Here is a 27,340-nt window from a genome sequence, read left to right as displayed (position 1 = left end):
GATGGCAAATATTTTTTGTGTAACAAATAAGAAATGAGACAAGAAAAACTGAACTTGAGCGTGCATAACTATATGAAATCCAAATTAAAAATCCATTTAAATTACAGGTTGTAATGCAACAAAATAGGAAAAACGCCAAGGGAGATGATTACTTTTGCAAGGCACTGTAGGTATAGCTGAATCACAACACATTATTATTCTCCATCCATGTGATGTGAAAATTAAGGTGTCACTGTGCGCCTTTGATACACCATCCCTGCCAGTGAGTATTGGATTAGCAGGCTACATCATGGCAGGGGCTGCAGTTCAGACTGTGATTCAGCTGCTAGCTCAATTCTGGGAATGTTTGCTCTTTGATGGTTCCCATACAGATAGCTGTAGTTAGACACACATCAGACAGAGACAGACACACACATTTTTGATGGGATAATTGTGGTTATCAGCACAGTGTAGAAGAGTAAAGCATTGCATTTGACATAATTATAAATCAGCAATTAATTTCTCTATCTGTAAGTGGTCAGCCTGATGCTTTGTTCTGTCAGAGTTCAGATATAACCCTCCCTCTCGTTTTGTCCCTCTCTCCCCACCCCCTCTCTCTCTGACTGAAGGTTATTTTAGTCTTTGTCCGTCTCAGGAGGCTGTTTGAGTGGTTTGCTACCTGATTCAAATAATGATTATCTTAATTGAACCAATTTGGCCTCGGTCTCCACCACGGCTGCTGATAGGAAGGGAAGAGGGGGAGCTTTAAAATAACATCACTCACTGTGCTCCACCCTCAGAATGCTTCCATGTGTTGTTGAGTGGTAGACATGTGCTTTTTTTTGTCATGTGGGTAGGAAAAAGCCCCTCAGGTGTGACATGACATCTCCAGTGGATGTGGAGTTAACATTGTTACATCACACCAGATGACAAAACCCATTGTTGTTCATGGCATCTCAACACCCTGTCTGTTTCTCTGGGGAGAGATGACTGGATCTGCCCTCTGTGCCCTCTACTGAAGGCATGGCCGAGCAACAGGGAAAGTAGATCATCAGATGCAGTGGACCATGGGATTAGATCCTGCAAGAGCACAGCTGCCTAAAACATGTGCTGCCATAATGGCCATCAGGAAAGGGCATCTGGGACCGCAACACACAAATGACTGATGAGGTCATTTACAGGAATGGAGAACTTGGAAAACAGATCAAATTAATTCATTTCTTGGTTCTGTCAGTTTAATCTCTGAATAAGATGTATATTATTACATTTATTGTGGGTCTACTTAATCGTGTGAAAACAGTTACGTTTACTTACTAATACATATACTGATATGTATTGTAGGTATACTGCAATAACCTCCTGTTAATGTATAGAACTACAAATATTCTGTCCTATTCTGATGACATCAATCATTACGTCATAAAATACGGACGCAAATATCATAAACGTTGAACATTTGTACATTGTATTGCAAAGTCCATGGTTTGTGTTACGCACGTGTTTTCATTTGGAACTTGCAATAAAGTTTCTTGTGACGTGAGAATGTTACTAGCCTATTGTTTCTTTATTGCCCATTGACGACAATTTACCATTTCCGTGTGCAAGTTCATATGATCAAAGTGAGAAATCGTGTCAAAGATAAGTCTGACGTTGAGGCAACATGGCACTGGTACTAATGGAGGAATTCGGTGAGGTACCGGGAGAAGGACGTGTACAGAAATGGATTCTGAAATCGTCTAACATCACAGTGGAAATCATAACACTAGGGTGCATCATAACAGCCATCAAGTGTAAAGGCAAGAATGGAGAGGTCAATGACATCGTTCTGGGTTATGATGATCTTGAGGGTAAGTGCTGATCTTGAATTCCTCCATGCTTAGCTGACTTAAAGGGATACTTCGGGATTTTGCCAATGATTCCTTTATCTACTTCCCCAGAGTCAGATGAAATCGTGGATACCATTTATATGTGTCTGTGTCCAGTATGAAGGAAGTTAGAGGTAGTTTAGCGAGCCAATGGCTAACTAATGTTAGCGAAATAACTAAGTTTCCAGTGTTCGCAGCCTGGTCTCATAGACTAGACGTAACATAGTAAATGTAAATCCGGGACACTCAATTGGATGATTTGTTGTTTGGTATGGTTACATAGGACAGATGGTTACTTAATACAAAAACAAGGGTGGGTGTATAACGCAAACTTCTAGCAACGACCGCCCAGTTCAAATCTCAAGGACATTTTTAGCAACTTTTCAACTACTTTTTTAAATCTATTTTACAATTACTTAGCATGTTAGCTAAACCTTCATCTATCCTTAATCTAACTCCTAAGCTACTTAATACATATAGCAAGCCAAAGGTTGCGAATTCAAATCTCATCAAGGACAATTTTAGCTAATTAGCCACTTTTCAACTACTTGCTATTTTGCAACTACTTAGCATGTTCGCTAACCCTTCCCCTAACCTTAACCCTTTTAGCTAACCGTTCCCCTAACTCTAACCTTAACCCTTTTAGCTAACCCTCCCCTAACCTTAACCCTTTTAGCTAACCCCCTAACCCTTTAACCTAACTCCTAAACTTAACCCCAAACCCCTAGTCTAGCTAATGTTAGCCAGCTAGCTAACGTTAGCCACCTAGCGACCAAGCTAGAATTCATAACATATTGCACATTTAGCTAATTCTTAACATATAATACAAATTGTAATTCATAACATATTGCACATTTAGCTAATTCTTAACATATAATACAAATTGTAATTCATAACATATCATATGAAATGGGTGATGGACGTACACAAACTAAAGGAATTCGATTGGATTTACGTACAGAATAGTACAAAATGCTCCGATACCAGGTCGGTGTTTGACACATGTTAGCTATGCTCAATAGGGTTAGCAGTCTCTGAACTGGGGGGGGCATAATCAGACCTTTGACCTACTGACCTTCTGATGACTTATGAAATTAGTTTTAAAGTGCTAATGTGAGTGTGTCTCTGACATACTGAAGTCAGCAGAAGACACACAGAAATCAGCCTCTGAAAAGAAAAAATGTATGGTTTCATCAAAACTGAAAGGCGGGAGGAATTGATAACAGGATGGTGAAATGATATGACAACTAAAAGCAAAGAGCCTGCACCAATCGAGAGGGAGAGAGTGTGTAGCTTGTGCTGATTATTGCTAAGAGTTTTATTTCAAATATTAAAGTCTCTAGAGTGTTTTATGTGATGCGCATGGTAAACACTGAGCCAATGTGCTGTTTTATGTGCGATATCTGTGTGACTCTTGAATGAGAAACAATGACACGGCTCAACTGTTTTATTGCAGGCTATCTAGCCAACCCCAAGTACTTTGGTGCTGTTATCGGCCGGGTAGCCAATAGGATCGCCAAGGGCAGATTTGTGGTCGACGGGAAGGATTATCAACTGGCCATCAATAATGGACCTAACTCCCTCCATGGAGGACTGAGGGGCTTCAGCAAGGTAAAAACAACCAACAGAACCATGGAAACACACAGACTGCAGCATAGAAATGGAAGTTGAAGTATCTCGATGGAATGCACTTGCATATTAAGACAGGATTCACTAACGCTATCTACCGTAGTGTAGACGTCAACATGACTACTGTATTGACAATTATCTTACACAGATGAGTTGAGATCGTTCTTGATTACCCCCAAATGAAAATAAGTAAAAAATTACAGTGCTGGACAAGTGTGCAAAAGAGCAATTGAAGTGTCTAGGTAGTGTGTTATCAATGTAATGTGTGTCATGATGACAGCAACCTGGTGCTGTTAAAAGCCTGAATGACTGGGCAGGAGACATTTTCTTAACCTTTCTTTAGAGGACCTGGGTATAATCTGTCTTCTGCAGTGTGTAGGAGGTGCAGTCCATTCTAAATGATTACCTTGATTTTCCTCATATCTCGGCGCTGCGCTGTGACTTCAGGAGAATACACAGGAATAAAGAGCCCAAATGCCTTATTGCAGCAGTAGGATCAATCTTTTTTAAATAAAACATATATTTTTTGTTTTGTTGTTGTTATATGAATGAGTTCAATCTGCTAGACATAAATGCTTCCTGTGTTTTTCTCTGTGGTCAGCACATTATGAGTGTTCTCCCCTGTCGGTCACACTACATGCCTTTTAATCAGCCCTGTATGGAAGCCATGGATGGATCCACTTTAAGCTGTGCTGCACAAAACACCGTTACCATCCAACCGTAGGCCTCAGTGTTCACTACTGCGTCATTACAACTGAATCAATTATAGGCATTATAAACTCGGCTAATGGCCCCCGGAAATAGCACTCGGCTATAGTATCTGCTAACTGCTCCATAAAGAGAAAGCTATCTAAGCCCCTGCACTCTCCAGCTAGAGAGAGGACAGACACACCAGCCTTTCTATAGTTCCATCTGGCTGGTGAGATGTCTGTGCATAGTCTTTTAGCAGATTCAGCTCCATCTTTCCCAGATTTGATCAAACATTAGCGCCTTTGAAGTCTGCTGCGAATATTCACATACTTATTATTCTCTTTGATTACGTCTCCCTGGGAGATTGTATCAGAAGTGTGAAAATGTGGTATAACAACAGAAATATTGTTAAAGTCAAAAGCAGTCCTAGTTTTCTTTCAACAACTTTTAAAAGAATAGATTTTGTTTTATCCAGGGAAGAGCAGTGATATTTGATAAACCAGAGCTCAGACTGAGTTGTAATAGATCAGTCATATTCATCATTCCATTTTCACCTCGGGGGTCGGACTCTATTATCCATGCGGCGCCAAGAACACTGCAATTGCATGATATAAATTCAAATTGTCGTCATTCCTGTTCCTATCACCAAGGATACAAAAGATAACATCATGAATTATTCATATCATGTCTCATCCAGGCTTTTTTTATTCATACACCCATAGACCCCATAGTGCCCGATGTTTCTTCAGGTCAAGTTGATTACTCATGAGCCCAAAATCCTGAGCCCTCACTTTTAAACTCAGCTAGAAGTCCTCTGGTTACAAATCAGTGTCACCATTCCATTCACACGCTTGTCTTGGACCACAGATTGATCTCATTCACATCTGTTGTAGATAGAAACCAAGGCCACATGACAATGACATGGTGGGCTTCTGTTATGGAGTGGCAAGTAATGGAATGTAATCGCTGAAGAGAGATGGCAACCAGGCCTGACTGTAGTCACTTAGCAACTGTCGCATTCTCAATTAGCATGGAAAGATTTTTTTACAGACAGATGCAGAGGCCACTCTTGTTCTTTTTGCCAAGCCACAGGTGTCCTCCAGATCACACCATGACTCATCCCCTAGCACCCTGAAGGGCTGCTAGTTGTAAATAGCAGGTAGCACTGGTAGCACCATGATGGAGATGACAAACTGATGGGTTATAAAAGGAGCGGCAAACAGAAGATTGCATCATACTTTAAGTCTTGATGACATTCCTATTTCAAGCTGAGAGTAAGCTACAGAGGGCCAGAGCCAGCTGTCAATCAAAGGGGCTTCGCATTAACTGCAGGCAGTGTTTGACATTGGCTGCTGTCAGTGGAGCGAATACTTATTTTTATAAGCGCTGCTGGGGAGATTTGACGGTGCACTCCACTGAGAGAGAGGTGGAAGAATTGCTGTGGTACAGAAAGAAAGCAAGAGAGAGAATGGGCATGGAGAAAGTGTGTGTGGGGGGGGGGGGGGGGGGTAGAAGGAAGGCTGGAGAGAGATTAGCTCCAGGAGATGTATCAGAGCCTTGCAGATGCATGCTACCCCATTTTTAGCTTGTTGTTAGTACATCATGTCCTTGTGCTTCAGGCTCCCTATTGACAGGTTCCTCCTATGACCAATTCACCCTACTCTGTCGCCCCCCCCCCCCCCCCTTTATACCCCGCTACCGCTGTCTCTTATCTTTCTTTCTCTCCCTCTAGCTGTCTATCTCCCATCGCACCCTTTCTCTCCTCTCTGTCTCTGTCTCTCTGTCGCCCCCCCCCCCCCCCCTTTATACCCCGCTACCGCTGTCTCTTATCTTTCTTTCTCTCCCTCTAGCTGTCTATCTCCCATCGCACCCTTTCTCTCCTCTCTGTCTCTGTCTCTCTGTCCCTCCCTCCCTCTCGTTCCCTTCCTCTCTCTAGTAACTGAAAGTGCCTATTATAACATTCAGCTGCAGTGTGGGCCATGGAGGATCAGAACATTTTCAGAACATTTAGACGGTGGATTAAGGTCAAACACAATAATGCTGGGAGATGATAACAAAGGTGTTCCATTGTTTGTAAGATTTGAATTCAGCTCTAGTTCATACAGGATTAGCTCATGGATTTGAGGCAGAACTGGGGAATCACTTTTTTGGCAGTTAACCCACATTTCTCCTGTAAGTCGCTCCGGATAAGAGCGTCTGCTAAAGGACTCAAATGTAATTGATTTATTGATTTGCCCCTGTGCTGTGCTGTGTTCCAGGTGATATGGGGAAGTGAGGGTGTGGAGGGCGGGGTGCGGCTTACCCTCACCAGCCCCGACGGAGACCAGAATTACCCCGGGGAGGTGCAGGCCTCTGTCACTTACACCCTGGAGGGGGACACACTGAGCATTCAGTACCAGGCCCGCTCCACTAGAACCACCCCCATTAACCTCACCAACCACTCTTACTTCAACCTGGCTGGACAGGTAGGACGATGAGGAGGAGCTGTCCTCTGTCAGACAATTATGCAGTGAAATCGTGTTAAAAATGTATGGATAGAACCAGCCAATCACTGGTAAGGCTCCTTGGTGGCAGAGAAAAGCAAACTCTTTCTATATTGTTGGCTTTGTTATTCTGTGTCAGTATTTAAATCAGACGTCATCGTGTGATTGCAGTGTGATTGGTTATTGACTGCCCACAGGCATTATGTTGTGGAATACACATACGCACCTCCTCCTCAGTATCTCCTTGTCTCTTCTGCTGTCAACGGAGTGGTAACGGGGTTATTGAATAAAAGTGTTTCAAGAGAGTGCACGTTCTGAGTGACAGTGTCTCAGAAGCGTGCATGGGCTGAGATTGAGGTGCTTTTTAGTCTAACGCTAACTGAGCTTTGTTTAATAGCATCCATCAGCATGGTAACAAGGTGTGTGTGTGTGTGTGTGTGTGTGTGTCTGCGTGTGCACAGGGCTCAGCTGACATATACGACCATGAAGTGTCCATAAACGCTCCAACATATTTGCCTGTAGATGACGTCATGATCCCCACTGGTAAGAGAGAAAAATACAGTTTTCTTTTAAATAAATGATATTTGTATCACAAGGGAAAAAAACTGCTTCTTATAGAATAGTCTCAAAAGCTCCCGGAGTAAAATACCAGATAGGATAATTACATGTATAGAATATTACCTGCCCTATCCTAACCCCAACCTCTCAGAAGTGAGCATGTCAGACATACACAACATGACTCAGCTGAATGATTTTTAATTGGAATAAGTTTGTATTAAAGAGAGAATGTTTGCACTAGTCAAGTTAGCCTTTACTCTGTGTGCATCACGTCTCCTACCCTGTTGAGGTGTATAATGAGGATGAGGTGTTGACCTGTGTGTGTGACCCTCACGCTGCAGACAGACACACTGAGCTTTCAGGAAGCAGTGGTTATATTTTCTTACTGACAGACAGACACAACCTGTGGGCCTCTGTTCTAGGAGAGCAAATTTGTGATAACAATCTTCTCCAAACTCAGAAATACGACTCTGACTGATGCATGTTAGAGTCAGATGCATCAGATAGCAGACAAGTGTTTCCCTTCAGTCTTCAGATTGAGTGTGCTCCAGGACCCTCGCACTGTTTCTCGCTCTACAAATTATAATCTGTAGAAGAGTGACAAAAAAAAATGGTTAAACAACTGTTGGGAAAGATTTAGGTTAAGGCCTTAAAAGTCTGCATCAACACACACTGATAAGAACCCCCTACTTTATCAGTTGACCGAATTGATTATATAGCAGAAAGCAATTTCAGCCAAAATGTAATCTTTCGCTCTCTCCCTCTCTCTGACTTTAGTATAACATTTAGGGCACAGCATGCGGCTAGACAATACTAGATCGCCTGAATAAGACTATAGATTGTTAACTGGATGTCAAAGACTTGACACAGTGCAACATAATGGAAGTGGATTGATGGGATTCAGGCTGTAATCTTCCATCAGGCTTAATCAGCAGAGCGAGAGCAGCTGGGCAGAGCAGCACGACTCAGTAATAATTTAGTAGGGAGTCCAAGCGTCGCTCCATTAGCAATGTCTGCATGACGTTACGCCACAGAGAAACAGATATGTTTCACCCACATGAGTGGAGGGACCACAGCACTGCCTAAAATGTAGTGTGAAATAATGATTTTTCCATCTTTTCCTAGAGTGCCTAAATTACACAAAAACAGTCCGCAATGAAAATGTGAATGATTTGCACAGAACAGTCATCTTTTCTCTAGGAACGGATAGAATAGAAGTTGGTTAGGCCTTTGGCCTATTGGTTAATGTTGCCAGGGTCATTTGAATGGTAATACCACAGGTATGGAGGAGTAGATGGTGAATCCTAGTCTTTTTTTTGTTTGTAGGAGGGATAAATGGCCATTATAGCAGAGTGACTGACAGCCAGTTCTTCTTCTCCTAAATGCAGGAGTCATCTATCTCTCTCTACCGACTCTGTCTGTCTTTATCAATGTCAGTCTCCTTTTCCACTCTCTCTCTCTCTTTCTCCTCTCCTAAAGATGAGACTATCACTACTAGACAGAGGTCTAACGCTGTTGAGTTTTAGAATAATCATTAACGTACTCCAGATTAACCTATCCAGACCTTTAAATAAACACATTCATTACAGTTCAATTACCAGTCCGCCCCGTGGGACGGCCTAATGGTGCAGACAGAATAGTTAATGACTGTTTATTTTTAGAGTCGGTTTTGGAGCCGCAGTAAATTGGGCTTTGGGATTTAGAGTAAATGTTAGTCCATGGAGATTCTAGATACATGTTCTGCTTGCTCCAGCTGATGCCTCTGTTTGTTTGTTTGAAATTGAGAGTAAGAGCCTGTTGGAGCACCTGTGTATTTTTCATTTTGAATGGCCCAGGGGTTAGAGGTCAGGTGGTCAGATGCGAACCCAGACTGATACCTCCAGATCGAGAGAGAAAATGAGCGATTGTGTCCTTGCAAAAACATAAAATGAATCGAAATCGGAATGGAAAACCAGACACTAATCTAGAATCCATTATCCCCCCCCCCCCTCCCACCAAACAAATGCACCTGCTGCCCTCTAGTCCATACTAAGATGCTTCTTACCATACCAGAACATCAAGCGCTATACCAACAGCCCCTAAACACTCTAAACCAGTTTACAACTCACTGATCCAGACTAGAATACATCCCACAAACCAGTTTGCCACTTGATAGAACCTTGAGGAGCCTTCACGTTATTTTCTTCAAACGTAATCACTTAATTAAGTCATCTTTGTAGTTGTATTTGTTTCTTCTCTGTGTTGTCTGTTTGGATAGTTTTTTGTTGTGCATGTAAAAGGCCCTCTGTATCATGTCACTAGTTTAATTTCCTGTCTCAGTTCCTGTTGAGACACTGGATAAATGAGGAAGCCGATCTGATTGATAGCCACTTTCGTCATGGTGATATTTTTGGCCTGTGAAATTGCAAGGGGATCAACGAGGAGGTGGTTTGGGGGTGGGCAGGCTCTCTGAGAAGCCTTTGAGTTGCTCAGCATTTAATAAGACCGAGAATGTGATCTGACATTAGTATGCTGTCAAGGAGAAAGGGGCTGTTTGTCCTTCATACCACCTCCTAAAGTCACTCTCTATGTTACAAAGGTATTTCCTAAAGGAAAGAGAGAATACATTCAAAGGAATTGGGAGCTTAATGTTGGTTTATTTTAGATGGTTTGACATAATCAAATATCCTCACTGTTTCAATAGCGATGTGTGTCGTTCTCAGTTCATTTTCTGTCTCCTTGCTAATGAATTTGAAAGCCTATTGGCGTTGGATGTTTGCCAGTTAATTTAGGTGATGTGTCCAGGTCCTCAGCCCTATTCATGTCAAAACTGTCATACCCAGCTCTATCCCTGCTCTGTCTACAGGCGAGGTCAGACCAGTGGAGCACACACCCTTTGACCTTCGGAGGCCAGTTCTGATTGGCCCACGGCTGAAAGAAGTGCCTGGGCCTGGGTTCGACCACAACTTCTGCCTGTCATCACCTGGAGATGCTTGGACAGAGCGCATGTGTGCAAGGTGAGGCCAAACTATGTTGGGCTGTACAGTGCAGTCTTGCTGTTTCTTGATAAAGCATCAGTAGTGCTCTTTCAGAGCATAGAAAATGCATGAACACTGCACAGTGCCCGAGCTACAACCTTGGATAACTGAGTGACTGTCTCTCTCCTACCATACCCTCACCTCTGCCCTCCCTCTCTCTTTTTAGGGTATTTCACCCAGCGAGTGGGTGTGTTATGGAGGTCAGCACCACTCAGCCCGGCGTCCAGTTCTACACAGCCAACTTCTTGGATGGCTCTTTTAAAGGAAAGGGTGGCGCCTCTTATCCTAAACACAGTGCCTTCTGCCTGGAGACACAGAACTGGCCTGACGCTGTCAACCAGGTACGCTGTCCTTTAAGGTAGTCCTTCACTAATGCATGGAGTAGATCAGCGGTAGAGGGGAGAGCAAGAGCCAGCTAACTTGGCCATGGTTCAATAATAGTAGTCTGTGTAGGCTGCAACCATAGAGATCAACTATGGAAATACTTGCAGAATGAAAGTTGATGTTTAGCCACAGTCGTGGTTTGCAAATGGCCTATGGGCTTAACTACTGCTGTTGTAGACTTTGTATTGACAAGGAACATTACACACTGTCAGTACTGTTCTCCTATTTAAGTCTGGTGGGTCGACATGTATTTTAATCACTGCAAGGCAGGCTGCTAAGACACACACACACACACATTTGAATTGTTCCTGAGCCTTCTCCTCACAGCCCATTATCTCTAATAAGACTTGACGTCTTAATTCACCACTCTAGTATGTTTTTTGAATAACTACTGTTAAGGTACGACATTAATGATGTGTCCATTAACTAAATGATAAATGACACTGCTACTGAAAAATTAAGCCTAGAAGTTCATTAGATTATCTTTGTATCTAACATTGCAAATGCCCAGCAGTTTAGTTACATACAGATTTTTCTTATGAAAGTAAAATCAAATGGACTCATACTGATCAACAGACCTTCATATAGTGAATCATCCTCATCATACTTGCTTTGTAATTATGTGTAATGCTTTGATGAGCTGTAACGGGTGAGTTGAAGTCTAACAGGCTGACAACACTGTTCGCACACGCCAACGAGCGTCTGCATTGCCATGGGCTGAAATAGAAATCAGTTATATTTCTGACGCAGATCACGCTGCAAGTCCTGCCTCTCCCATCTCCTCATTGGTTTATAGAAGCAGGTACCCACGTGCCATCTCCTCATTGGTTATACGAACGAGGTCAGTGGCGGTAATGCATATAATTTATGAAAGTTGCCAATCGCAATATAAAGTCAAGAGACGAAAAAGCCTGGAAGGAGGAGAGATGACTAGAAACTATTTGTTTGACCGTTTTATGTGTGGATTAATTGGCGGAGTAGAGGACCTTGTGCATTTCAGGTAAAATAACAACTCAATGTTTATATCCCAAGACAAATTAGCTAGCAACAGCAAGCTAGCTAAATAGGACAAATTAGCTAGCAAGTGCAAGCTAACTAGCTAAATTGCCATAAATGTTGAATGCTTTTCGACCTGTCCCCAAATTAATTTAATTGGTTCAGAGTTTGTTTTGATATTTTAACCTGCGTGAAGTAATCACATTTGGTGTGGGGGGACAAAATACATTTATGCATTTATGCATTTATGTCGCACGCGCACAGCCGGTTTGGGTTCCGTGTAAAACAGAACCTAAAGGCAATGGCAGTCAGTTACAGTTAGAAGATGGTATACATGAGAGCAGAAACGTTTCACAGCTCGAATGGCGTGACTCGATTGTAGTTGGTGTATAGGCAGTAAACACATAATGTAGAGATTGTAGTTGGTGTATAGGCAGTAAAAACATAATGTAGAGATTGTGGTTGGTGTATAGGCAGTAAAAACATAATGTAGAGATTGTAGTTGGTGTATAGGCAGTAAAAGCATAATGTAGAGATTGTAGTTGGTGTATAGGCAGTAAAAGCATAATGTAGAGATTGTAGTTGGTGTATAGGCAGTAAAAGCATAATGTAGAGATTGTAGTTGGTGTATAGAGGAGATTCAAGGGCGTGGTGCATATAATGTTGATGTAAAGGAGTTTAGGAAGGTTGTGTAAGAGCAGAGGACCGGTTCCGTGAGTTGATGGAGATTTTTTAAGAGCACAGATTGGAATCATGGGAAATTGATTGTGGTCAGAAGTGTGTGGGAGGGGAAGAGGCCACTTTACAGATGGAAGGAGAGGGGGAATGGAGAACGGGTGGAAAGTGTGTAGGTGCGCGTGTGTGACTGGGTGTGTTATGCAAAATAATTGTTCAACACTAATAAATAGAATATTATTTTATAACAAATCAGCACATTAGGATTGAGAACAATGTGGTGGAGGCAGCAGCAGAGACGAGGAAACAGCCCTGGCCTTAGCCTAATTGTCTAAGAAAATTGAGGAGAGAGGTAACCCCACTTTAATTAGGTTTATAATCAATAGACTTCCTGTTAAATGTGCCTGGCCTTATAAATCATCCATGTATATCTATAGAAATAAGGCTAGCTTCTGTTACCTGTTTGAGTGTTTGTTTAATAGCCTAGTGATTCCGTGAGCACCAAGCCTCATGCAATGACAAAATGTCGGATAAAGCAATGTCACAGATTTGGCTGTTTTTAATATTTGATATGTTATAATAAAGGCTTTACAATTTTTTCCCGTTAGAGCAGACTCGCTGTTATTTTTTTAACACGGTGTGACTGTTGGGCTCGTTCTTGAGTCATTTGTGTGTCTTAATTATTTGATAAAACCGTGTGCTTATTAAAGCATCAGACAAGCTCAGTGCATATGTAGTTGATTTTATTCAAACACATAGGGTGTGTCTGCCTATATATGCAAAAATAAGTTTAAACATTTCGACCAATCGATTGGTCGAAAGAACTGGACGACAATATTTTTTTTTGTAGTCGGGGACAGCCCAAGTATTGAGTTTTCTCCTTGTCGCCAGAGCCCCTAACCCCTGTAGCATGCAATGTAATAGAGTGCTTTGACTTCTTGTGCTCTTGATTCATTGGGCAGCTTCAGCTTATCAGTGAGCTGGCTGCCCTTGGCTAGAGTTACACTCCTGCATGGCTGAGCTGACCAGCAGTTCACTAGTACAGTTTTACACATAGGTTGGAAATACAGTATAGAGAGATGAGAGCCTCATGGACTTCATGGAATTATTATTGAAACATTTGCCCTTGCTCTGTACATGTACACTTTGGCCCCTGTAATCATGCATTTTAAAGAACCAGACATTTGTTATTGATATACTTTTTACATCTGAGGTTGTGTTTGTGTGCTGCAGAAAGCAGCAAATCATATACACTGATTATACAAAACATTAAAAACACCTGCTCTTTCCATGACATAGACTGACCAGTTGAAAGCTATAATCCCTTATTGATGTCACTTGTTAAATCCACTTCAATCAGTGTCGATGAAGGGGAGGAGTTGGGTTAAAGAATGATTTTTAAGCCTTGAGACATGGATTGTGTGTGTGCCATTCAGAGGGTGAATAGGCAAGATAAAATATTGAAGTACCTTTGAACCGGGTATGGTAGTAGGTGCCAGGCACACCGGTTTGTGTCAAGAACTGCAATGCTGCTGGGTTTTTCACGCTCAACAGTTTCCTATGTGTATCAAGAATAGTTCACCACCCAAAGGCCATCCAGCCAACTTGACACAACTGTTGGAAGCATTGGAATCATCGGCCAGCATCCCTGTGGAACGCTTTCGACACCTTATAGAGTCCATACCCCGACGAATTAAAGCTGTTGTGAGGGAAGGCGTTCCTAATGTTTGATATACTGCCCATATGTATACTGCCCATATAGACAGCATACAGTCACTAGTGAAAGTCAACAAACCCCTTGCACAGTAAATGTTTTTATCAATCTACACAACCTAGTTCACATTTTCAAAGTGAAAGATGTATTGATTGCATATGTGCTTACAACCCAGAGGTAATACTTGGTGGAAGCGCATTTGGCAGCCATTACAGCTGTGAAACATTTTGAATCAGATTCTACCAACCTTGCACAACTGTTAGGGCAACATACAGTGCCTTCAGAAAGTATTCACACCCCTTGACTTTTTCCACATTTTGTTGTGTTACAGCCTGAATTTTAAATGGATTACATTGAGCTTTTTTGTCATTGCCCTACACGCAATATCCCATAATGTCGAAGTGGAATGATGTTTTTTGAAATTTGTACAAATTAATTAAAAATGAAAAGCTGAAGTGTTTTCAGTCAACAAGTATTCAACCCCTTTGTTAGGGCAAAAATGTGCTTAAGAAGTCCCATGAACTCACTCTTTGTGCAATAAGTGTTTCACATGATTTTTGAATTATTTATTTATCAGGTAAGTTGACTGAGAACACATTCTCATTTACAGCAACAACCTGGGGAATAGTTACAGGGGAGAGGAGGATGAACGAGCCAATTGTAAGCTGGGGATGATTAGGTGACTGCGATGGTCTGAAGGACAGCTTGGGAATTCAGCCAGGGTTAACACCCCTACAATAAGTGCCATGGGATCTTTAATGACACCTGTTTAACATCCCACCCTACACAGGGCAGTGTCTCCACTCACTGCCCTGGGGCATTGGGATTTTTTATTTTAGACCAGAGGAAAAAGTGCCTCCTACACCATCTGGTCTCCCATCCAGGGACTGACCAGGACCAACCCTGCTTCGCTTCAGAAGCAAGCCAGCAGTGGGATGGTGCTGGCTTTAACTACCTCACCTCTGTAACCCACACATACAATTATCTGTAAGGTCCCTCAGTCAAGCAGTGAATTTCAAACACAGATTCAGCCACAAAGACCAGGGAGGTTTTCCAATGCCTCGCAAAGAAGGGCACCTATTGGTTGAGTTTTATTTAACCAAGCAAGTTGACTGAGAAGAAATTCACATTAATGACCTGGGGGGTAGTTACAAGGGAGAGGGGGATGAATGAGCCAATTGTAAGCTGGGGATGATTAGGTGACCATATGAGTGCTAGATTGGGTATTTAGCTCCTGGTCTCCCATCCAGGGACCAACCACCACAACCCTGCTTAGCTTCAGAAGCAAGCCAGCAGTGGGATACAGGGTGGTATTCTGCTGGTAGATTAGTTTTTTTTTAAAAGCAGACATTGAATATCCATTTGAGCATGGTGAAGTTATTCATTAGACTTTGGATGGTGTATCAATACACCCAGTTACTACAAAGATACAGACGTCCTTCCTAACTCAGTTGCTGGAGAGGAAGGAAACTGCTCAGGGATTTCACCATGAGGCCAATGGTGACTTTAAAACAGTTACAGAGTTTATTGGCTGTGATAGGAGAAAACTGAGGATGGATCAACAACATTGTAGTTACTCCACATTACTAACCTAATTGACAGAGTGAAAAGAAGGAAGCCTGTACACAATATAAACATTCCAAAGCGTGCATCCTGTTTGCATCAAGGCACTAAAGTAATACTTCAAAAAATGTGGCAAAGCAATACATCTGTTTGTGTCCTGAATACAAAGTGTTCAGTCCAATAGAACATATTACATGGGTATGCTTGAAGTCATTAAGGACTGGGAAGTTTTTCAGGATAAAGAATCTATAGAATGGAGCTAAGCACCGGCAAAATCCTAGAGATTAACCTGATTCAGTCTGCTTTCCATCAGACACTGGGAGATTCATTTCATCTATTTTTCAGCAGGGCAATAACCTAAAATACATGGTCAAATCTACACTGGAGTTGATTACCAAGAAGACCGTGAATGTTCCTGAGTGGCCGAGTTACAGTTTTGACTTAAATCTACATGATAATCTATGGAAAGACCTGAAAATGGTTGTCTAGCAATGATCAACAACCAATATGACAGAAGAATTTTGATGTGAATAATAGGTAAATGTTGTACAATCCGTGTGGAAGGCTCTTACCCAAGACTTACCCAGAAACACTCACAGCTGTAATCTCTACAAAAGTGTTAATACAAAGTATTGACTCAGGGGTGTGAATGCTTATATAAATGAGATATTTCTGTATTTAATTTGAAATAGATTTGCAAAAATGTCTAAACATGTTTTCACTGGGGTATTGTGTGAAGATGGGTGAGGAAAAACATATATTAAGTCCATTTTGTAACAAAACCAAATGTGGGATAAGTCAAAGTGGTATGAATATTTTCTGAAGGCACACTTTGTAAAAATTGCTCAAGCTCAGTAAATTTGGTTGGGAATCATTGATGGACAGCAATATGCAAAGCTTGTCTTTCATTTGTTTTAAGCAGATTTACGTCAGGAATATACAGTTCCAGTCAAAAGTTTGGTACTCATTCAATTGTTTTTCTTTATTTTTACTATTTTCTAGATTGTAGAATAATAGTTAAGACATCAAAACTATGAAATAACACATATGGAATCATGTAGTAACCAGAAAAGTGTTAAACAAATCTAAATCTATTTTAGATCATTCAGTGTAGCCACCTTTGCCTTGACAGCTTTGTACACTCCTGGCATTCTCTTAACTCTAATGTGTGGAAGCCAGGAGAAGCTAAATGTGTTTATGTTAATTAGAGGTCAATTACCGTGAGGCCGACCAGTTATTTGCTTGACAATCATCGGCTGACAATTTTGTGCCCGCCACAGCCCTAGCTAAGAGTTGTGCAAAGTTGGTAGAATCTGATTCAAAATGATTCACAGCTGTAATGGCTCCCAAAGGTGCTTCCACCAAGTATTAGCTCTGGGGTGTGAAGATATCAAGACATACGCAATTAAGACATCTTCATTTATTTTATTAATTGGAAAATGTTCTCTAACTTTCTTTCACTTGTGGAGTAGGTTGTGTAAATCATCTATAGGACAAAAAATATAATGTAATACCTTATTAGATTTCATTTTAAGGCAGCAAAATGTGAAGGCTGTCCAATCCTGCTCTGTAGTTATAATGCACTCTGCCCCTCTCTTTCTGCTGGCCCCCTGTGCTGCCAGCAGATATATGGCAGTAATTGTTGCTTGAGTAATCACAGCATCAGCTTATAACGGGAGTGCCTGCTATGGAGACCATGAAAGATTTACTGAGCACTGTATACTCCTCTCTTCTGTCCTCACTGTAACTCATTCCCTCGCCTGGACTGTCTCTTCTCTCTCCTCCCCATCTCTCTCTTTCTCTCTCCATCACTGTTTCTCCCTCTCTCTCTGTTCTTCTTTCTCGCCTGCCCTGCACGTTATTGCCTCACCTCTATCCATCTTTCTCTCTAGGCTCTCTTTGTCTTTACATCCATCCATATCAAACTCTGAGAAATTGAATTCTGGGCTGGAAGACTGGCCTTTTAAGTAGGAGAAGGCTGCATGAGGTTGATTTCCATAAATCCTGTTCCTCCATTCCTCTTGCTGTGCTAGCCTTGTGGAGATTAGTTTCACAGCTTCTCTTCTTGCCCACAGTGTCAGTAGAGTGAATTAAATATGAGCAGGAGGAAGGACCAGTACAACTGTGTTCTATACTATGTACTGTATCTTAGTCTATGCCGCTCTGACATTGATCATTCATATATTTAGATATTCTTAATTCCATTCCTTTACTTAGATGTGTATTAGGTATTTGTTGTGAAATTGTTAGATATTACTGCACTGTCGGAACTAGAAACACAAGCATTTCGCTACACCCACAATAACAAATCCAATTTTATTTGTCACATGCGCCGAATACAACAGGTATAGTAGATCTTACAGTGAAATGCTTACTTACAAGCCCTTAACCAACAATGCAAATAGTCTGGGTAGCCATTTGATTGTCTTATGGCTTGGGGGTAGAAGCTGTTTAGAAGCCTCTTGGACCTAGACTTGGTGCTCCGGTACCGCTTGCCATGCCTTCATGAGTGCTAAACACGTGTATGTGACCAATAACATTTTATTTGAACTGTACAGGTCTATGAGCCCCATTTCTGTCGTTTACGTAAGTGTTTACGTACTCTGTGGGTATTTGCATATAGGCAAGAAGAGTGTTTGAAACCTGGCTAACAAGGCTAGCTTAAACAGAGGGAATCACAAGCACTCATGAAGGCATGCACACACACACATCCCTAAATACATACACTGCCGTTCAAAAGTTTGTTGTCACTTAGAAAATGTCCTTGTTTTTTAAAGAAAAGCTTCTTTTTTTGTCCATTAAAATAACATAAAATTGATCAGAAATACAGTGTAGACAATGTTAATGTTGTAAATGACTATTGTAGTTTTTAAGCTACAGATTTTTTATGGAATATCTACACAGGCATACAGAGGCCCATTATCAGCAACCCTTTTACAATTATGTTAGCACAGCTGAAAACTGTTGTTCTGATTAAAGAAGCAAAAAAACTGGCCTTTAGACTAGTTGAGTATCACAAGTCCTCAACTTGCAGCTTCATTAAATAGTACCTGCAAAACACCAGTCTCAACCTCAACAGTGAAGAGGCGACTCCGGGATGCTGGCCTTCTAGGCAGAGTTGCAAAGAAAAGATCTCAGACTGGCCAAAAAAAAAAAAGATTAAGATGGGCAAAAGAACACAAACACTGGACAGAGGAACTCTGCCTTGAAGTCCAGCATCCTCTTCACTGTTGACGTTGAGACGGATGTTTTGCGGGTACTATTGAATGAAGCTGCCAGTAGAGGACTTGTGTACAGTACCCTTAAAATATTGCCGTCTTGGTAGATTGGATACAGCTACAGTGAAAACAGTGCAAAAGTGCTGTCAGCTTGAGATTTTAACAGCTGCTGGTGGGTTTGCTGTCCGGTAATTACAGCCATTTGAGTTGCCTGCCGCTACATGGGTCACATTCAGAGTTCGCTAGCGCCAGGTCTGGCCCCTGCCCTTCTGTACTGTAGGAGAGACAGGGAACCATGCAGAGATACGGCCATTTGCATTGGATTGAGCTCAAGAACAAAGTGCACAGGCAAATGACAGATTGAGAAGCACTTCCATTTGCATACATGCATACATACACACAGTATCAAACCGCTGCGCATACGGGAGCCAGAGAACACTGCAGTTGGAGCAAACAGGGTGAGGGGGAGGAAAGGAGAGTGTGGGTGGGAACACAGAGTGCAGGATGAGTCAAAACAGGAGATGAGGAGAGAGTGGTAGCCACACACACACACCCTCACATGGAGAGGTTTGAACTGAACTCTGCCTCTTGTCTTCTTCAGACTGAACAATGTCAGCCAGTCCATGTTTTAACCTCAGTTCCCTTTTTCTGTTCAGATACTTCTCCAGTTCCTTAAACCTGACCATGTCCATGTGATGGGAAACACCATGGGTGCGGGTGTACGTTTATTTGTGTCCCACTGGGCGCACACTGGTTGAACCAACGTGGAATACACGTTGAATTGAGGTCTGTGCCCAGTGGGGTGTGTTTGTTCGTTCAGCACATCCATTGAACCTCACTTTGAGATACTGACTCATTGTAGCTGTCTGTCATGTCACACATTGGGCCAACAGAAAGACCTCCTCCATATTCACTTCTAACCTCCTAGCAACCAATTCTACAGTTGCATGCACCTAGTAACCAGTTTTAGCCTGCCAATGAGTCTCCCAAAAGACGACACAGACAGAAACCTTGCTTCTGTCTTCAATGTGACCCTCCTGTGTCCTGTTCTTCAGGTGGGACCTTGACGTTGTGACCCTATGTTTATGAACAGGCCTCTTTCCCCGATGCTCTGCTGAGACCAGGGGAGCAGTACCGCCACGTCACCCGCTTCACCTTCTCCACCGCCTGACGGAGAGAGGGGGGGGGGGGGGGGGGGGTCAGGGGTCAGCATCAAGCAGGGAGCGACCAATCAGAATCCCAGCCACTGATCAGAGCTGATCCTTTGCTGGTGAAAGGATGGAGCAACATGGAACAGGAGTTGTTTACACTCAAATCAGAAGGTTGATTTTGTAGTATTCAAGAACCAATCTGAGATGGACAGGTAATGATTTTGAAATTAAAATGATGATGATGATGATGATGACATGATTAGAGGTGATGAGTTCATAAAGACGCACAGGTACAGTACCAATTTGACTCTCAATATCCTCCACATTGCTTTGTTCCCCTCTTTACAGCTGGACTTTTACTGCATTAAACATTGTAATATCCACTACCGTTTGAAGTTGGCTTTGGGCCCTGTTCAAATTAGGCTTTAAACTTACATAAATAGTACAGTACATGCATAAATAAATTAGTTTCCACTTTCCTTTGTTTTTGGGTAGACAGGGTCTCTTTTGCTCCATTACTCTTACAGTTGTGGCCCAAAATATTGTCACCCTTGGACTTTTTCTCCCTATTTCTTATCAAATCATTTTATATTTAGAATAACTTTTGATAATTGCCAACAAATGCTTATTGTAGCCATCAGTGAGCTTGCTGCACCTTTCTACTGGCAATTTGGCCCAATCTTCAGCAGAAAACTGTTCTAATTCTTCAATGTTTGAGGGATGCCCTCCACCAACTGCTGTTTTCAGCTCTCGCCATAGGTTATGGATGTGATTCAGACCTCATCTCTTCGCTGGCCACTCTAGAACAGTCCAGTGTTTCTTCTTAAACCATTCCATGGTGTTGTTGATGTGTGTTTAGGGCCGTTGTTCTTCTGGAAGACCCACAACCTTCAACAGAGTATGTTTTTGGACCCTGGGTCGAACATTGGTAGTCTGCTGATTTCATGATACTGTGTCTTGCACACATTCGAGGCCCCCAGTACCAGAGACAGCAAAGTAACCCCACAGCACTATCAAACCTCCCCCATGTTTGATTGTAGGGAGGGTGTTCTTTTCTTTGTAAGCTTCATTTGGTCATAGGTAAAAATAGAAAGACTAAACTGCTGAAGGAGACACAAGATAGCCTGATTTGAATCTCTCAAAAACCCATCTCAACAAGCCTTAATCCTGTGGAAAATGTTCTGTGGACAAATGAAACAAAATTAAATCTCTTTGGCAATACAGATCAGTGCTGTGTTTATTGACGACCAAATTAAGCATTTAATGAAAAGAGCACAATTAAAGATGAGGGTGGTTTGATAATGCTGTGGGTTTGCTTTGCTGCCTCTGATACTGGGGGCCTTGAAAGTGCGCATGTCATCATGAAATCAGCAGATTATCAGGTGTTTGAGTCCAATGTTCAACCCAGCGTCCAAAAACTGAAGATTGGGCCAAATTGCCAGTAGAAAGGTGCAACAAGCTCACTGATGGCTACAATGAATTTGTAACTTAAGCTAGCAAAAATAAATTTGGTTTCACAATGTTGAAAATCCAATAAGGTGTGGTGACAGTTTTATTTAAATGTAATTTATTTGAAAAGAAATAGAGAATTATTTAGGAAAAGTGCAAGGGTGACAATCTATTTGGCAGCTACTGTATGTATTCAACTCCCTGGAATGTATTAATGGTGTATCTCATTGGTATTCACTGGAGTGGTCTTTGATTATGGGACTCAATATTGGACTATATTGCAATTCAATGAAAACACCCATTATATTACCTCTTCTACCTTGACGTACAGAGCCTTCAGAAAGTATTCACAAACCTTGACTTTTTACACTTTTTGTTGCGTTACAGCCTGAATTTAACATGGATTAAATTGAGATGTTGTGTCAGTGGCCTATACAATACCGCATAATGTCAGTGGAATTATGTTTGTAGAAAGTTTTCCAAATTAATAAAAAATGAAAGCTGAAATATCTTGAGTCAACAAGTGTTCAACTCCTTTATGGCAAGCCCAAATAAGTATGTGAGTCAAAATGTGCTTAATAAGTTTCATGGACTCACTTGTGTGCAATAAGTGTTTAACAAGATTTTTGAATGACTACCTCATCTTTGTACCCCCCACACTCACAGATAATTTTAAGGTCCCTCAGTTGAGCAGTGAATTTAAAACACAGATTCAACCACAAAGACTAGGGAGGTTTTCCAATGCCTCGCAAATAAGGGAACCTATTGGTAGATGGGTAAAAATGAAACATTTTAGTTACTCCACAATAGTAGCCTAAATGACAGAGTGAAACGAAGGAATCCTGTACAGAATAAAAATATTCCAAAACATGCATCCTGTTTGCAATAAGGGACTAAAGTAAAACTTCAAAAAATGTGGTAATTTGTTTTTTAACTTGATGTCCTGAATACAAAGGGATATATTTGGGGTAAATTCAACACAACACATGTTGACAGCTGTGCCATACAGATTGCAAAATAGTTGGGAAGAGATTTTTGATGAACCAATTCCATGGTACAGGTAGTATCCGTTGATATATAAAATGACACAAGATTCAAGACTTTTTGCTTTTCAGCTAAAATTATTGTACAGAATTCTTGCCACCAACAAAATGTTGAATATTTGTGGCATACAATCATCGCAGCTCTGCAGATTTTGTTGTGAGGATACAGAATCAATAGACCATTTGTTTTGGTATTGCCCTCAGCCTGTTTCTGGTCTCAGGTTCAGGAATGGCTGAAAATGAATAACATTGATCTAAAATTAACTGTAATAGCATTGTTGGGAGATCTGGAGAGACCGGGTCAGTCAATTACTAATATACTATTAATCTTAGTGAAAGTATTTATCTTTAACTTGCAATCTGTGGATTCTATTAAATTAGATTCAAATTGTATGTTAAACATCACAGCATAGTTGAAATATATGTGGTGCGAAGAAATCTGAAGAGGGTGGCCAGCAGAGATAGATGGGAGGGGCTGAGAGAAGCTGAGGGTTGGGATGTGGAATTGGGGACAAGTGGGAGTGGAGTTGCTGGGCTAGAATGACGGTCAAAGATAAAAGTCTAAATGAAACATAACAAAAAGTATGTTTGAATGACACTGAGGGGCAGTATTGTTAGAGTTAATGCCTGTTTGCCTGAGGCTGATACCGTGCAGGTGTTTGTACACATGCATATACACACACACACTCATTCAAATGCAAACACGTGCACACATGTAAATAGTGCCACAAATGCACTCAAACATATTCAGTTGGCCTTGCTGTTATGATTTTTGTTGTCCTTTGGTTTTTGCATTTTTGACACTGGTTTCATCTGTGGGTCGCTCTGGATGGGACACTGTTGATGACTAATGTGATGTATATATTGAGTGGCTTCACTGCAAGTAGATTGTATGTTTTATATATTCAATAAAATAAAATAAACACTGAGTGTCACTGAGTACCGCTCTTCTTATTTTCAAGCGTGTTGGCTGCATCATGTTATGTGTATGCTTGTCATCGACAAGGACTAGGACTTTAAAAAAATATATATTATAAAGATACGGAATAGAAATATTATATTTTTTCTTTCACTTTGACATTACAGAGTATTTTGTGTAGAACATTTACAAAAAATGACAATTAAATACATTTTAATCCTAACTTGTAACACAGCAAAATGTGAAACAAGTCAAGGGTGTGAATATTTTCTGAAGGCACATTCTAGTAAATGAACAATCAGGTTTGTGGGAGCGTTATGTTTCCCTTTCCTTCCCCTTTTCAACTTTTCTCTGACTTCTCCATTTAGTCCAGAGACCAGAAAAATGCCCATAAAAAGGGAGAAATGACTGTTTTTGGGCAATAGAACTAGAATACACTTCTAAGCATTGGTATAACCAGTGTGTAGGGGTCCATATACTCAATGGATATACTCAATGGATGGAATTGCAGTTCCACAAACTTCTTAACTGAATGATTCTGAATGAATCCATATCAAACTACTGTTGGGAGCCTTCAGAGAATTACACGTTATGTTCCTCTAAATGGCAGTACTTGTCTAGTCCAGGGCTCTCCAACCCTATTCCTGGAGAGCTACCCTCCTGTAGGTTTTCGCTCCAACCCAAGTTGTAACTAACAGCATTCAGTTTATCAACCAGCTAATTATTAGAATAATGTGTGATGATAAGGGTTGGAGTGAACCTATAGGACGGTAGCTCTCGAGGAACGGTTGGTGAGCCCTAGTGTAGTCTCTCTTCCCACAGTCACTGTCTGGCAAGAAGGACCGTTTATCCAATTTTAAAAAGCTCAATTTGATATACTGTAGATAGCAATGTTTGTATATATTTGTCTCATTTCTAGAACTACAATTTAACATTCACTTGCTACAATCTTTTAATTGGAGGTCTTCATTGTCAGAGCAGAAAACATGAATTATTCCTAGTTCAACTGGAAAACATGAAATATCACCACGGCAGGTCTGTCTGGTGGTTGTAGTTTGTTTTGAAAATTGTATTACAGTGATGGGCTGTGTAAGGAAAAGCCTCAGGAGAAGTTGAGAATTGTTGGGGAAATCAGGAGAGAACACCTGCCTATCTGGCCTAAGAATGGCTACTGGTGTTTGTTTTCTACCACAAGTAAAATAACCAGATGTGTATTGTGTATCTTAGGCAAAGGCTGAACCAAGGCACTCTAACCAATGAGCAAATACAAGTCAGTGAGTCTCCTCAGATATAGGGTGGAGTGTTTGTGCCATACCATCATGGACAAAATGGAAAGGGTGGCATCCTAAATGAGTTGCCTGTCAAACTAACTTCCTTCAGCACATCATTGAATACTAATGAAATCCCAGTAGTATTTTTTCCGTCTGCGCCTGTCACACTTTTGGATTCATCTCACGTGGCCTATTTCAATTTGTGGCTACTCTAGCTGTAAGCAGTGTGAGTTCATTCTCATCTGAACCAAGTTTTGTCAAATCTGCTAAGAGACTCAAGTCAAAGGCCATTGGCAGCAGTGTTGCTATAGTAACTCTCCTTGGTTCAATTTACAAAAACTTTCAATTCTGAAGTCAGTCCTAAGCCTTTTTAGTCTCTTGGAGAGATGGGGGTGTTGAATTTTAACAGGTTGCTAAATCTACTTTTGCTTCACTGTTCATCTTCCTAGCATGGAGGAAGACAAGGTGTGTGTGGTTGGGCTGGATTTAATTGGATTAGAATACCATTCTTGTTCTTGAACCTATATATATTTTATTGCATCGGGCTAATTGCAAGATTTGTAGTATATTATTCAGTCGGGTGGAAGGTTGCTCTGAATGGTTGAATCTAAAGAATGTGACCTGTAGAATTTGTGTTGGTCTTAACTTTATGAAAGTAAATATGATTATTCAGTGTTGTCATAAAACAGTGTCCAACATCAGAGATAAGAGTGCCATTACAGTCTAAACTGATTTCACTTAAGTAAGCTAAAGCAGGGGTGCCAAACTAATTTTTCCCCTGGGGCAGCATTCGGTCTTCTACAAGGTCCGGAGGGCCGCACTGATTTATCCTCACAGCCAAAATTTGCAAAAGATTGTCCTTAATCCATAATTTGTGGAATTGTCAATAATCCCTGACTGTCTATTTTTAATTTTGGTGATTATTAGCGAGCTGCAAAGGTCCATTATAATTTCTACACAGCTTTGACTGTTCAGAGGAGACTGTGTGATCAGGCCTTCATGGTTGAATTGTTGCAAAGAAACCACTACTAAAGGACACTAAGAAGAAGAAGAGACTTGCTTGGGCCAAGAAACAACGAGCAATGGACATTAGACCGGTGGAAATCTGTCCTTTGGTCTGATGAGTCTAAATGTGCGTGTCTTTGTGAGACGCAGAGTAGGTGAACGGATGATCTCTGCATGTGTGGTTCCCACCATGAAGCATGGAGGAGGAGGTAATCAAATCAAATCAAAGTTTATTTTTCACGTGCGCTGAATACAACATTACACCTTACAGTGAAATGCTTACTTACAGGCTCTAACCAATAGTGCAAAAAAGGTATTAGGTGAACAATAGGTAGGTAAAGAAATAAAACAACAGTAAAAAGACAGGCTATATACAGTAGCGAGGCTATACAAGTAGCGAGGCTACATACAGACACTGGTTAGTCAGGCAAATTGAGGTAGTATGTACATGTAGATATGGTTAAAGTGACTGCATATATGATGAACAGAGAGTAGCAGTAGCGTAAAAGAGGGGTTGGCGGGTGGTGGGTCACAATGCAGATAGCCCAGTTAGCCACTGTGCGGGAGAACTGATTGGTCGGCCCAATTGAGGTAGTATGTACATGAATCTATAGTTGATGCATATATGGTAATCAGAGGGTAACAGCAGGGGGAGGGGGGGCACAATGCAAATAGTCCGGGTAGCCATTTGATTACCTGTTCAGGAGTCTTATGGCTTGGGGGTAAACTGTTGAGAAGCCTTTTTGTCCTAGACTTGGCACTTCGGTACCGCTTGCCATGCGGTAGTAGAGAGAACAGTCTGTGGCTGGGGTCTTTGACCATTTTTAGGGCCTTCTTCTGACACCGCCTGGTGTAGAGGTCCTGGATGGCAGGGGGCTTAGCCCCAGTGATGCACTGGGCCCGTACGCACTACGCTCTGTAGTGCCTTGTGGTCAGAGGCAGTGATTGTGTGGGGGTGCTTTGTTGGTGACACTGTGATTTATTTAGAATTCAAGGCACACTTAACCAGCATGGCTACCACAGCATTCTGCAGCGATACTCCATCCCATCTGGTTTGCGCTTGATGGGACAATCATTTATTTTTCAACAGGACAATGACCCAACACACCTCCAGGCTGTGTAAGGGCTATTTAACCAAGAATGAGAGAGATGGATTGCTGCATCAGATGATCTGGCCTCCACAATCACCCGACCTCAACCCAATTGAGATAGTTTAGGATGAGTTGGACCGCAGAGTGAAGGAAAAGCAGCCAACAAGTGCTCAGCATATGTGGGAACTCCTTCAAGACTGTTGGAAAAGAATCCCAGGTGAAGCTGGTTGAGAGAATGCCAAGAGTGTGCAAAGCTGTCATCAAAGCAAAGGGTGGCTATTTGAAGAAACTAAAATCTAAAATATATTTGATTTGTTTAACACTTTTTTGGTTACTACATGATTGTGTTATTTCATAATTAAAATAAAGAAAAACCCTTGAATGAGTAGGTGTGTCCAAACTTTTGACTGGTACTGTATATTTAAATTACTATTCAGAAAGCAGATGAGTGGGCGATGGAAGTTTGAAAATGACAGCTGTTACTATAGGAACCACATCAACACACTGGTGGTGCTGTGTAGGGGATTAGAAAGAGAGTTTGTCACTGGATATGTTGTTTGAACACGTCAATAAAAAAATCCCCTGACTCACATAAAACTGGCTGATGACCCATGGTATGGAGTCATGATATATGAAATAT

At 41.4% G+C, this 27,340-nt stretch overlaps 1 protein-coding gene across 3 annotated transcripts; it reads left to right on the top strand.

Moving 5' to 3' along the window:
• The first annotated feature begins 1,389 nt into the window (after positions 1-1,389).
• Positions 1,390-27,086, top strand: galm (galactose mutarotase). Of its 3 annotated transcripts, none has more exons than XM_021580746.3 (7): positions 1,390-1,826; positions 3,301-3,455; positions 6,422-6,628; positions 7,108-7,189; positions 10,050-10,200; positions 10,388-10,562; positions 19,865-21,878. In XM_021580746.3, exons 1-7 carry the CDS (start codon positions 1,640-1,642, stop codon positions 19,940-19,942), a joined length of 1,035 nt encoding a protein of 344 aa, XP_021436421.3. In that variant the 5' UTR covers positions 1,390-1,639; the 3' UTR covers positions 19,943-21,878. The 3 variants fall into 3 exon arrangements, with proteins under 3 accessions (XP_021436421.3, XP_090073196.1, XP_021436423.3); XM_090217070.1 differs by lacking the exon at positions 19,865-21,878 and adding an exon at positions 26,700-27,086 and having other exon boundaries at positions 1,399-1,826; XM_021580748.3 differs by having other exon boundaries at positions 1,399-1,826; positions 19,827-21,878.
• The last annotated feature ends 254 nt before the right edge of the window (positions 27,087-27,340 follow it).

The sequence above is a fragment of the Oncorhynchus mykiss genome, chromosome 23 (assembly GCF_057628025.1).
Source record: "Oncorhynchus mykiss isolate SJ-2025 chromosome 23, ASM5762802v1, whole genome shotgun sequence".
NCBI lineage: Eukaryota > Metazoa > Chordata > Actinopteri > Salmoniformes > Salmonidae > Oncorhynchus > Oncorhynchus mykiss.
The sequence above is the reverse complement of the archived record's forward strand: the minus strand, read 5'-3'. Positions and strand labels throughout refer to the sequence as shown.

Excerpts from the sequence above, each read along its gene's own strand:
- galm (XM_021580746.3), top strand. The coding sequence starts at position 1,640 with ATGGCACTGGTACTAATGGAGGAATTCGGTGAGGTACCGGGAGAAGGA. Across the intron at positions 10,201-10,387 it reads ACAGAGCGCATGTGTGCAAG|GGTATTTCACCCAGCGAGTG; the intron begins GTGAGGCCAAAC and ends CTCTCTTTTTAG. Across the intron at positions 10,563-19,864 it reads GGCCTGACGCTGTCAACCAG|GCCTCTTTCCCCGATGCTCT; the intron begins GTACGCTGTCCT and ends GTTTATGAACAG.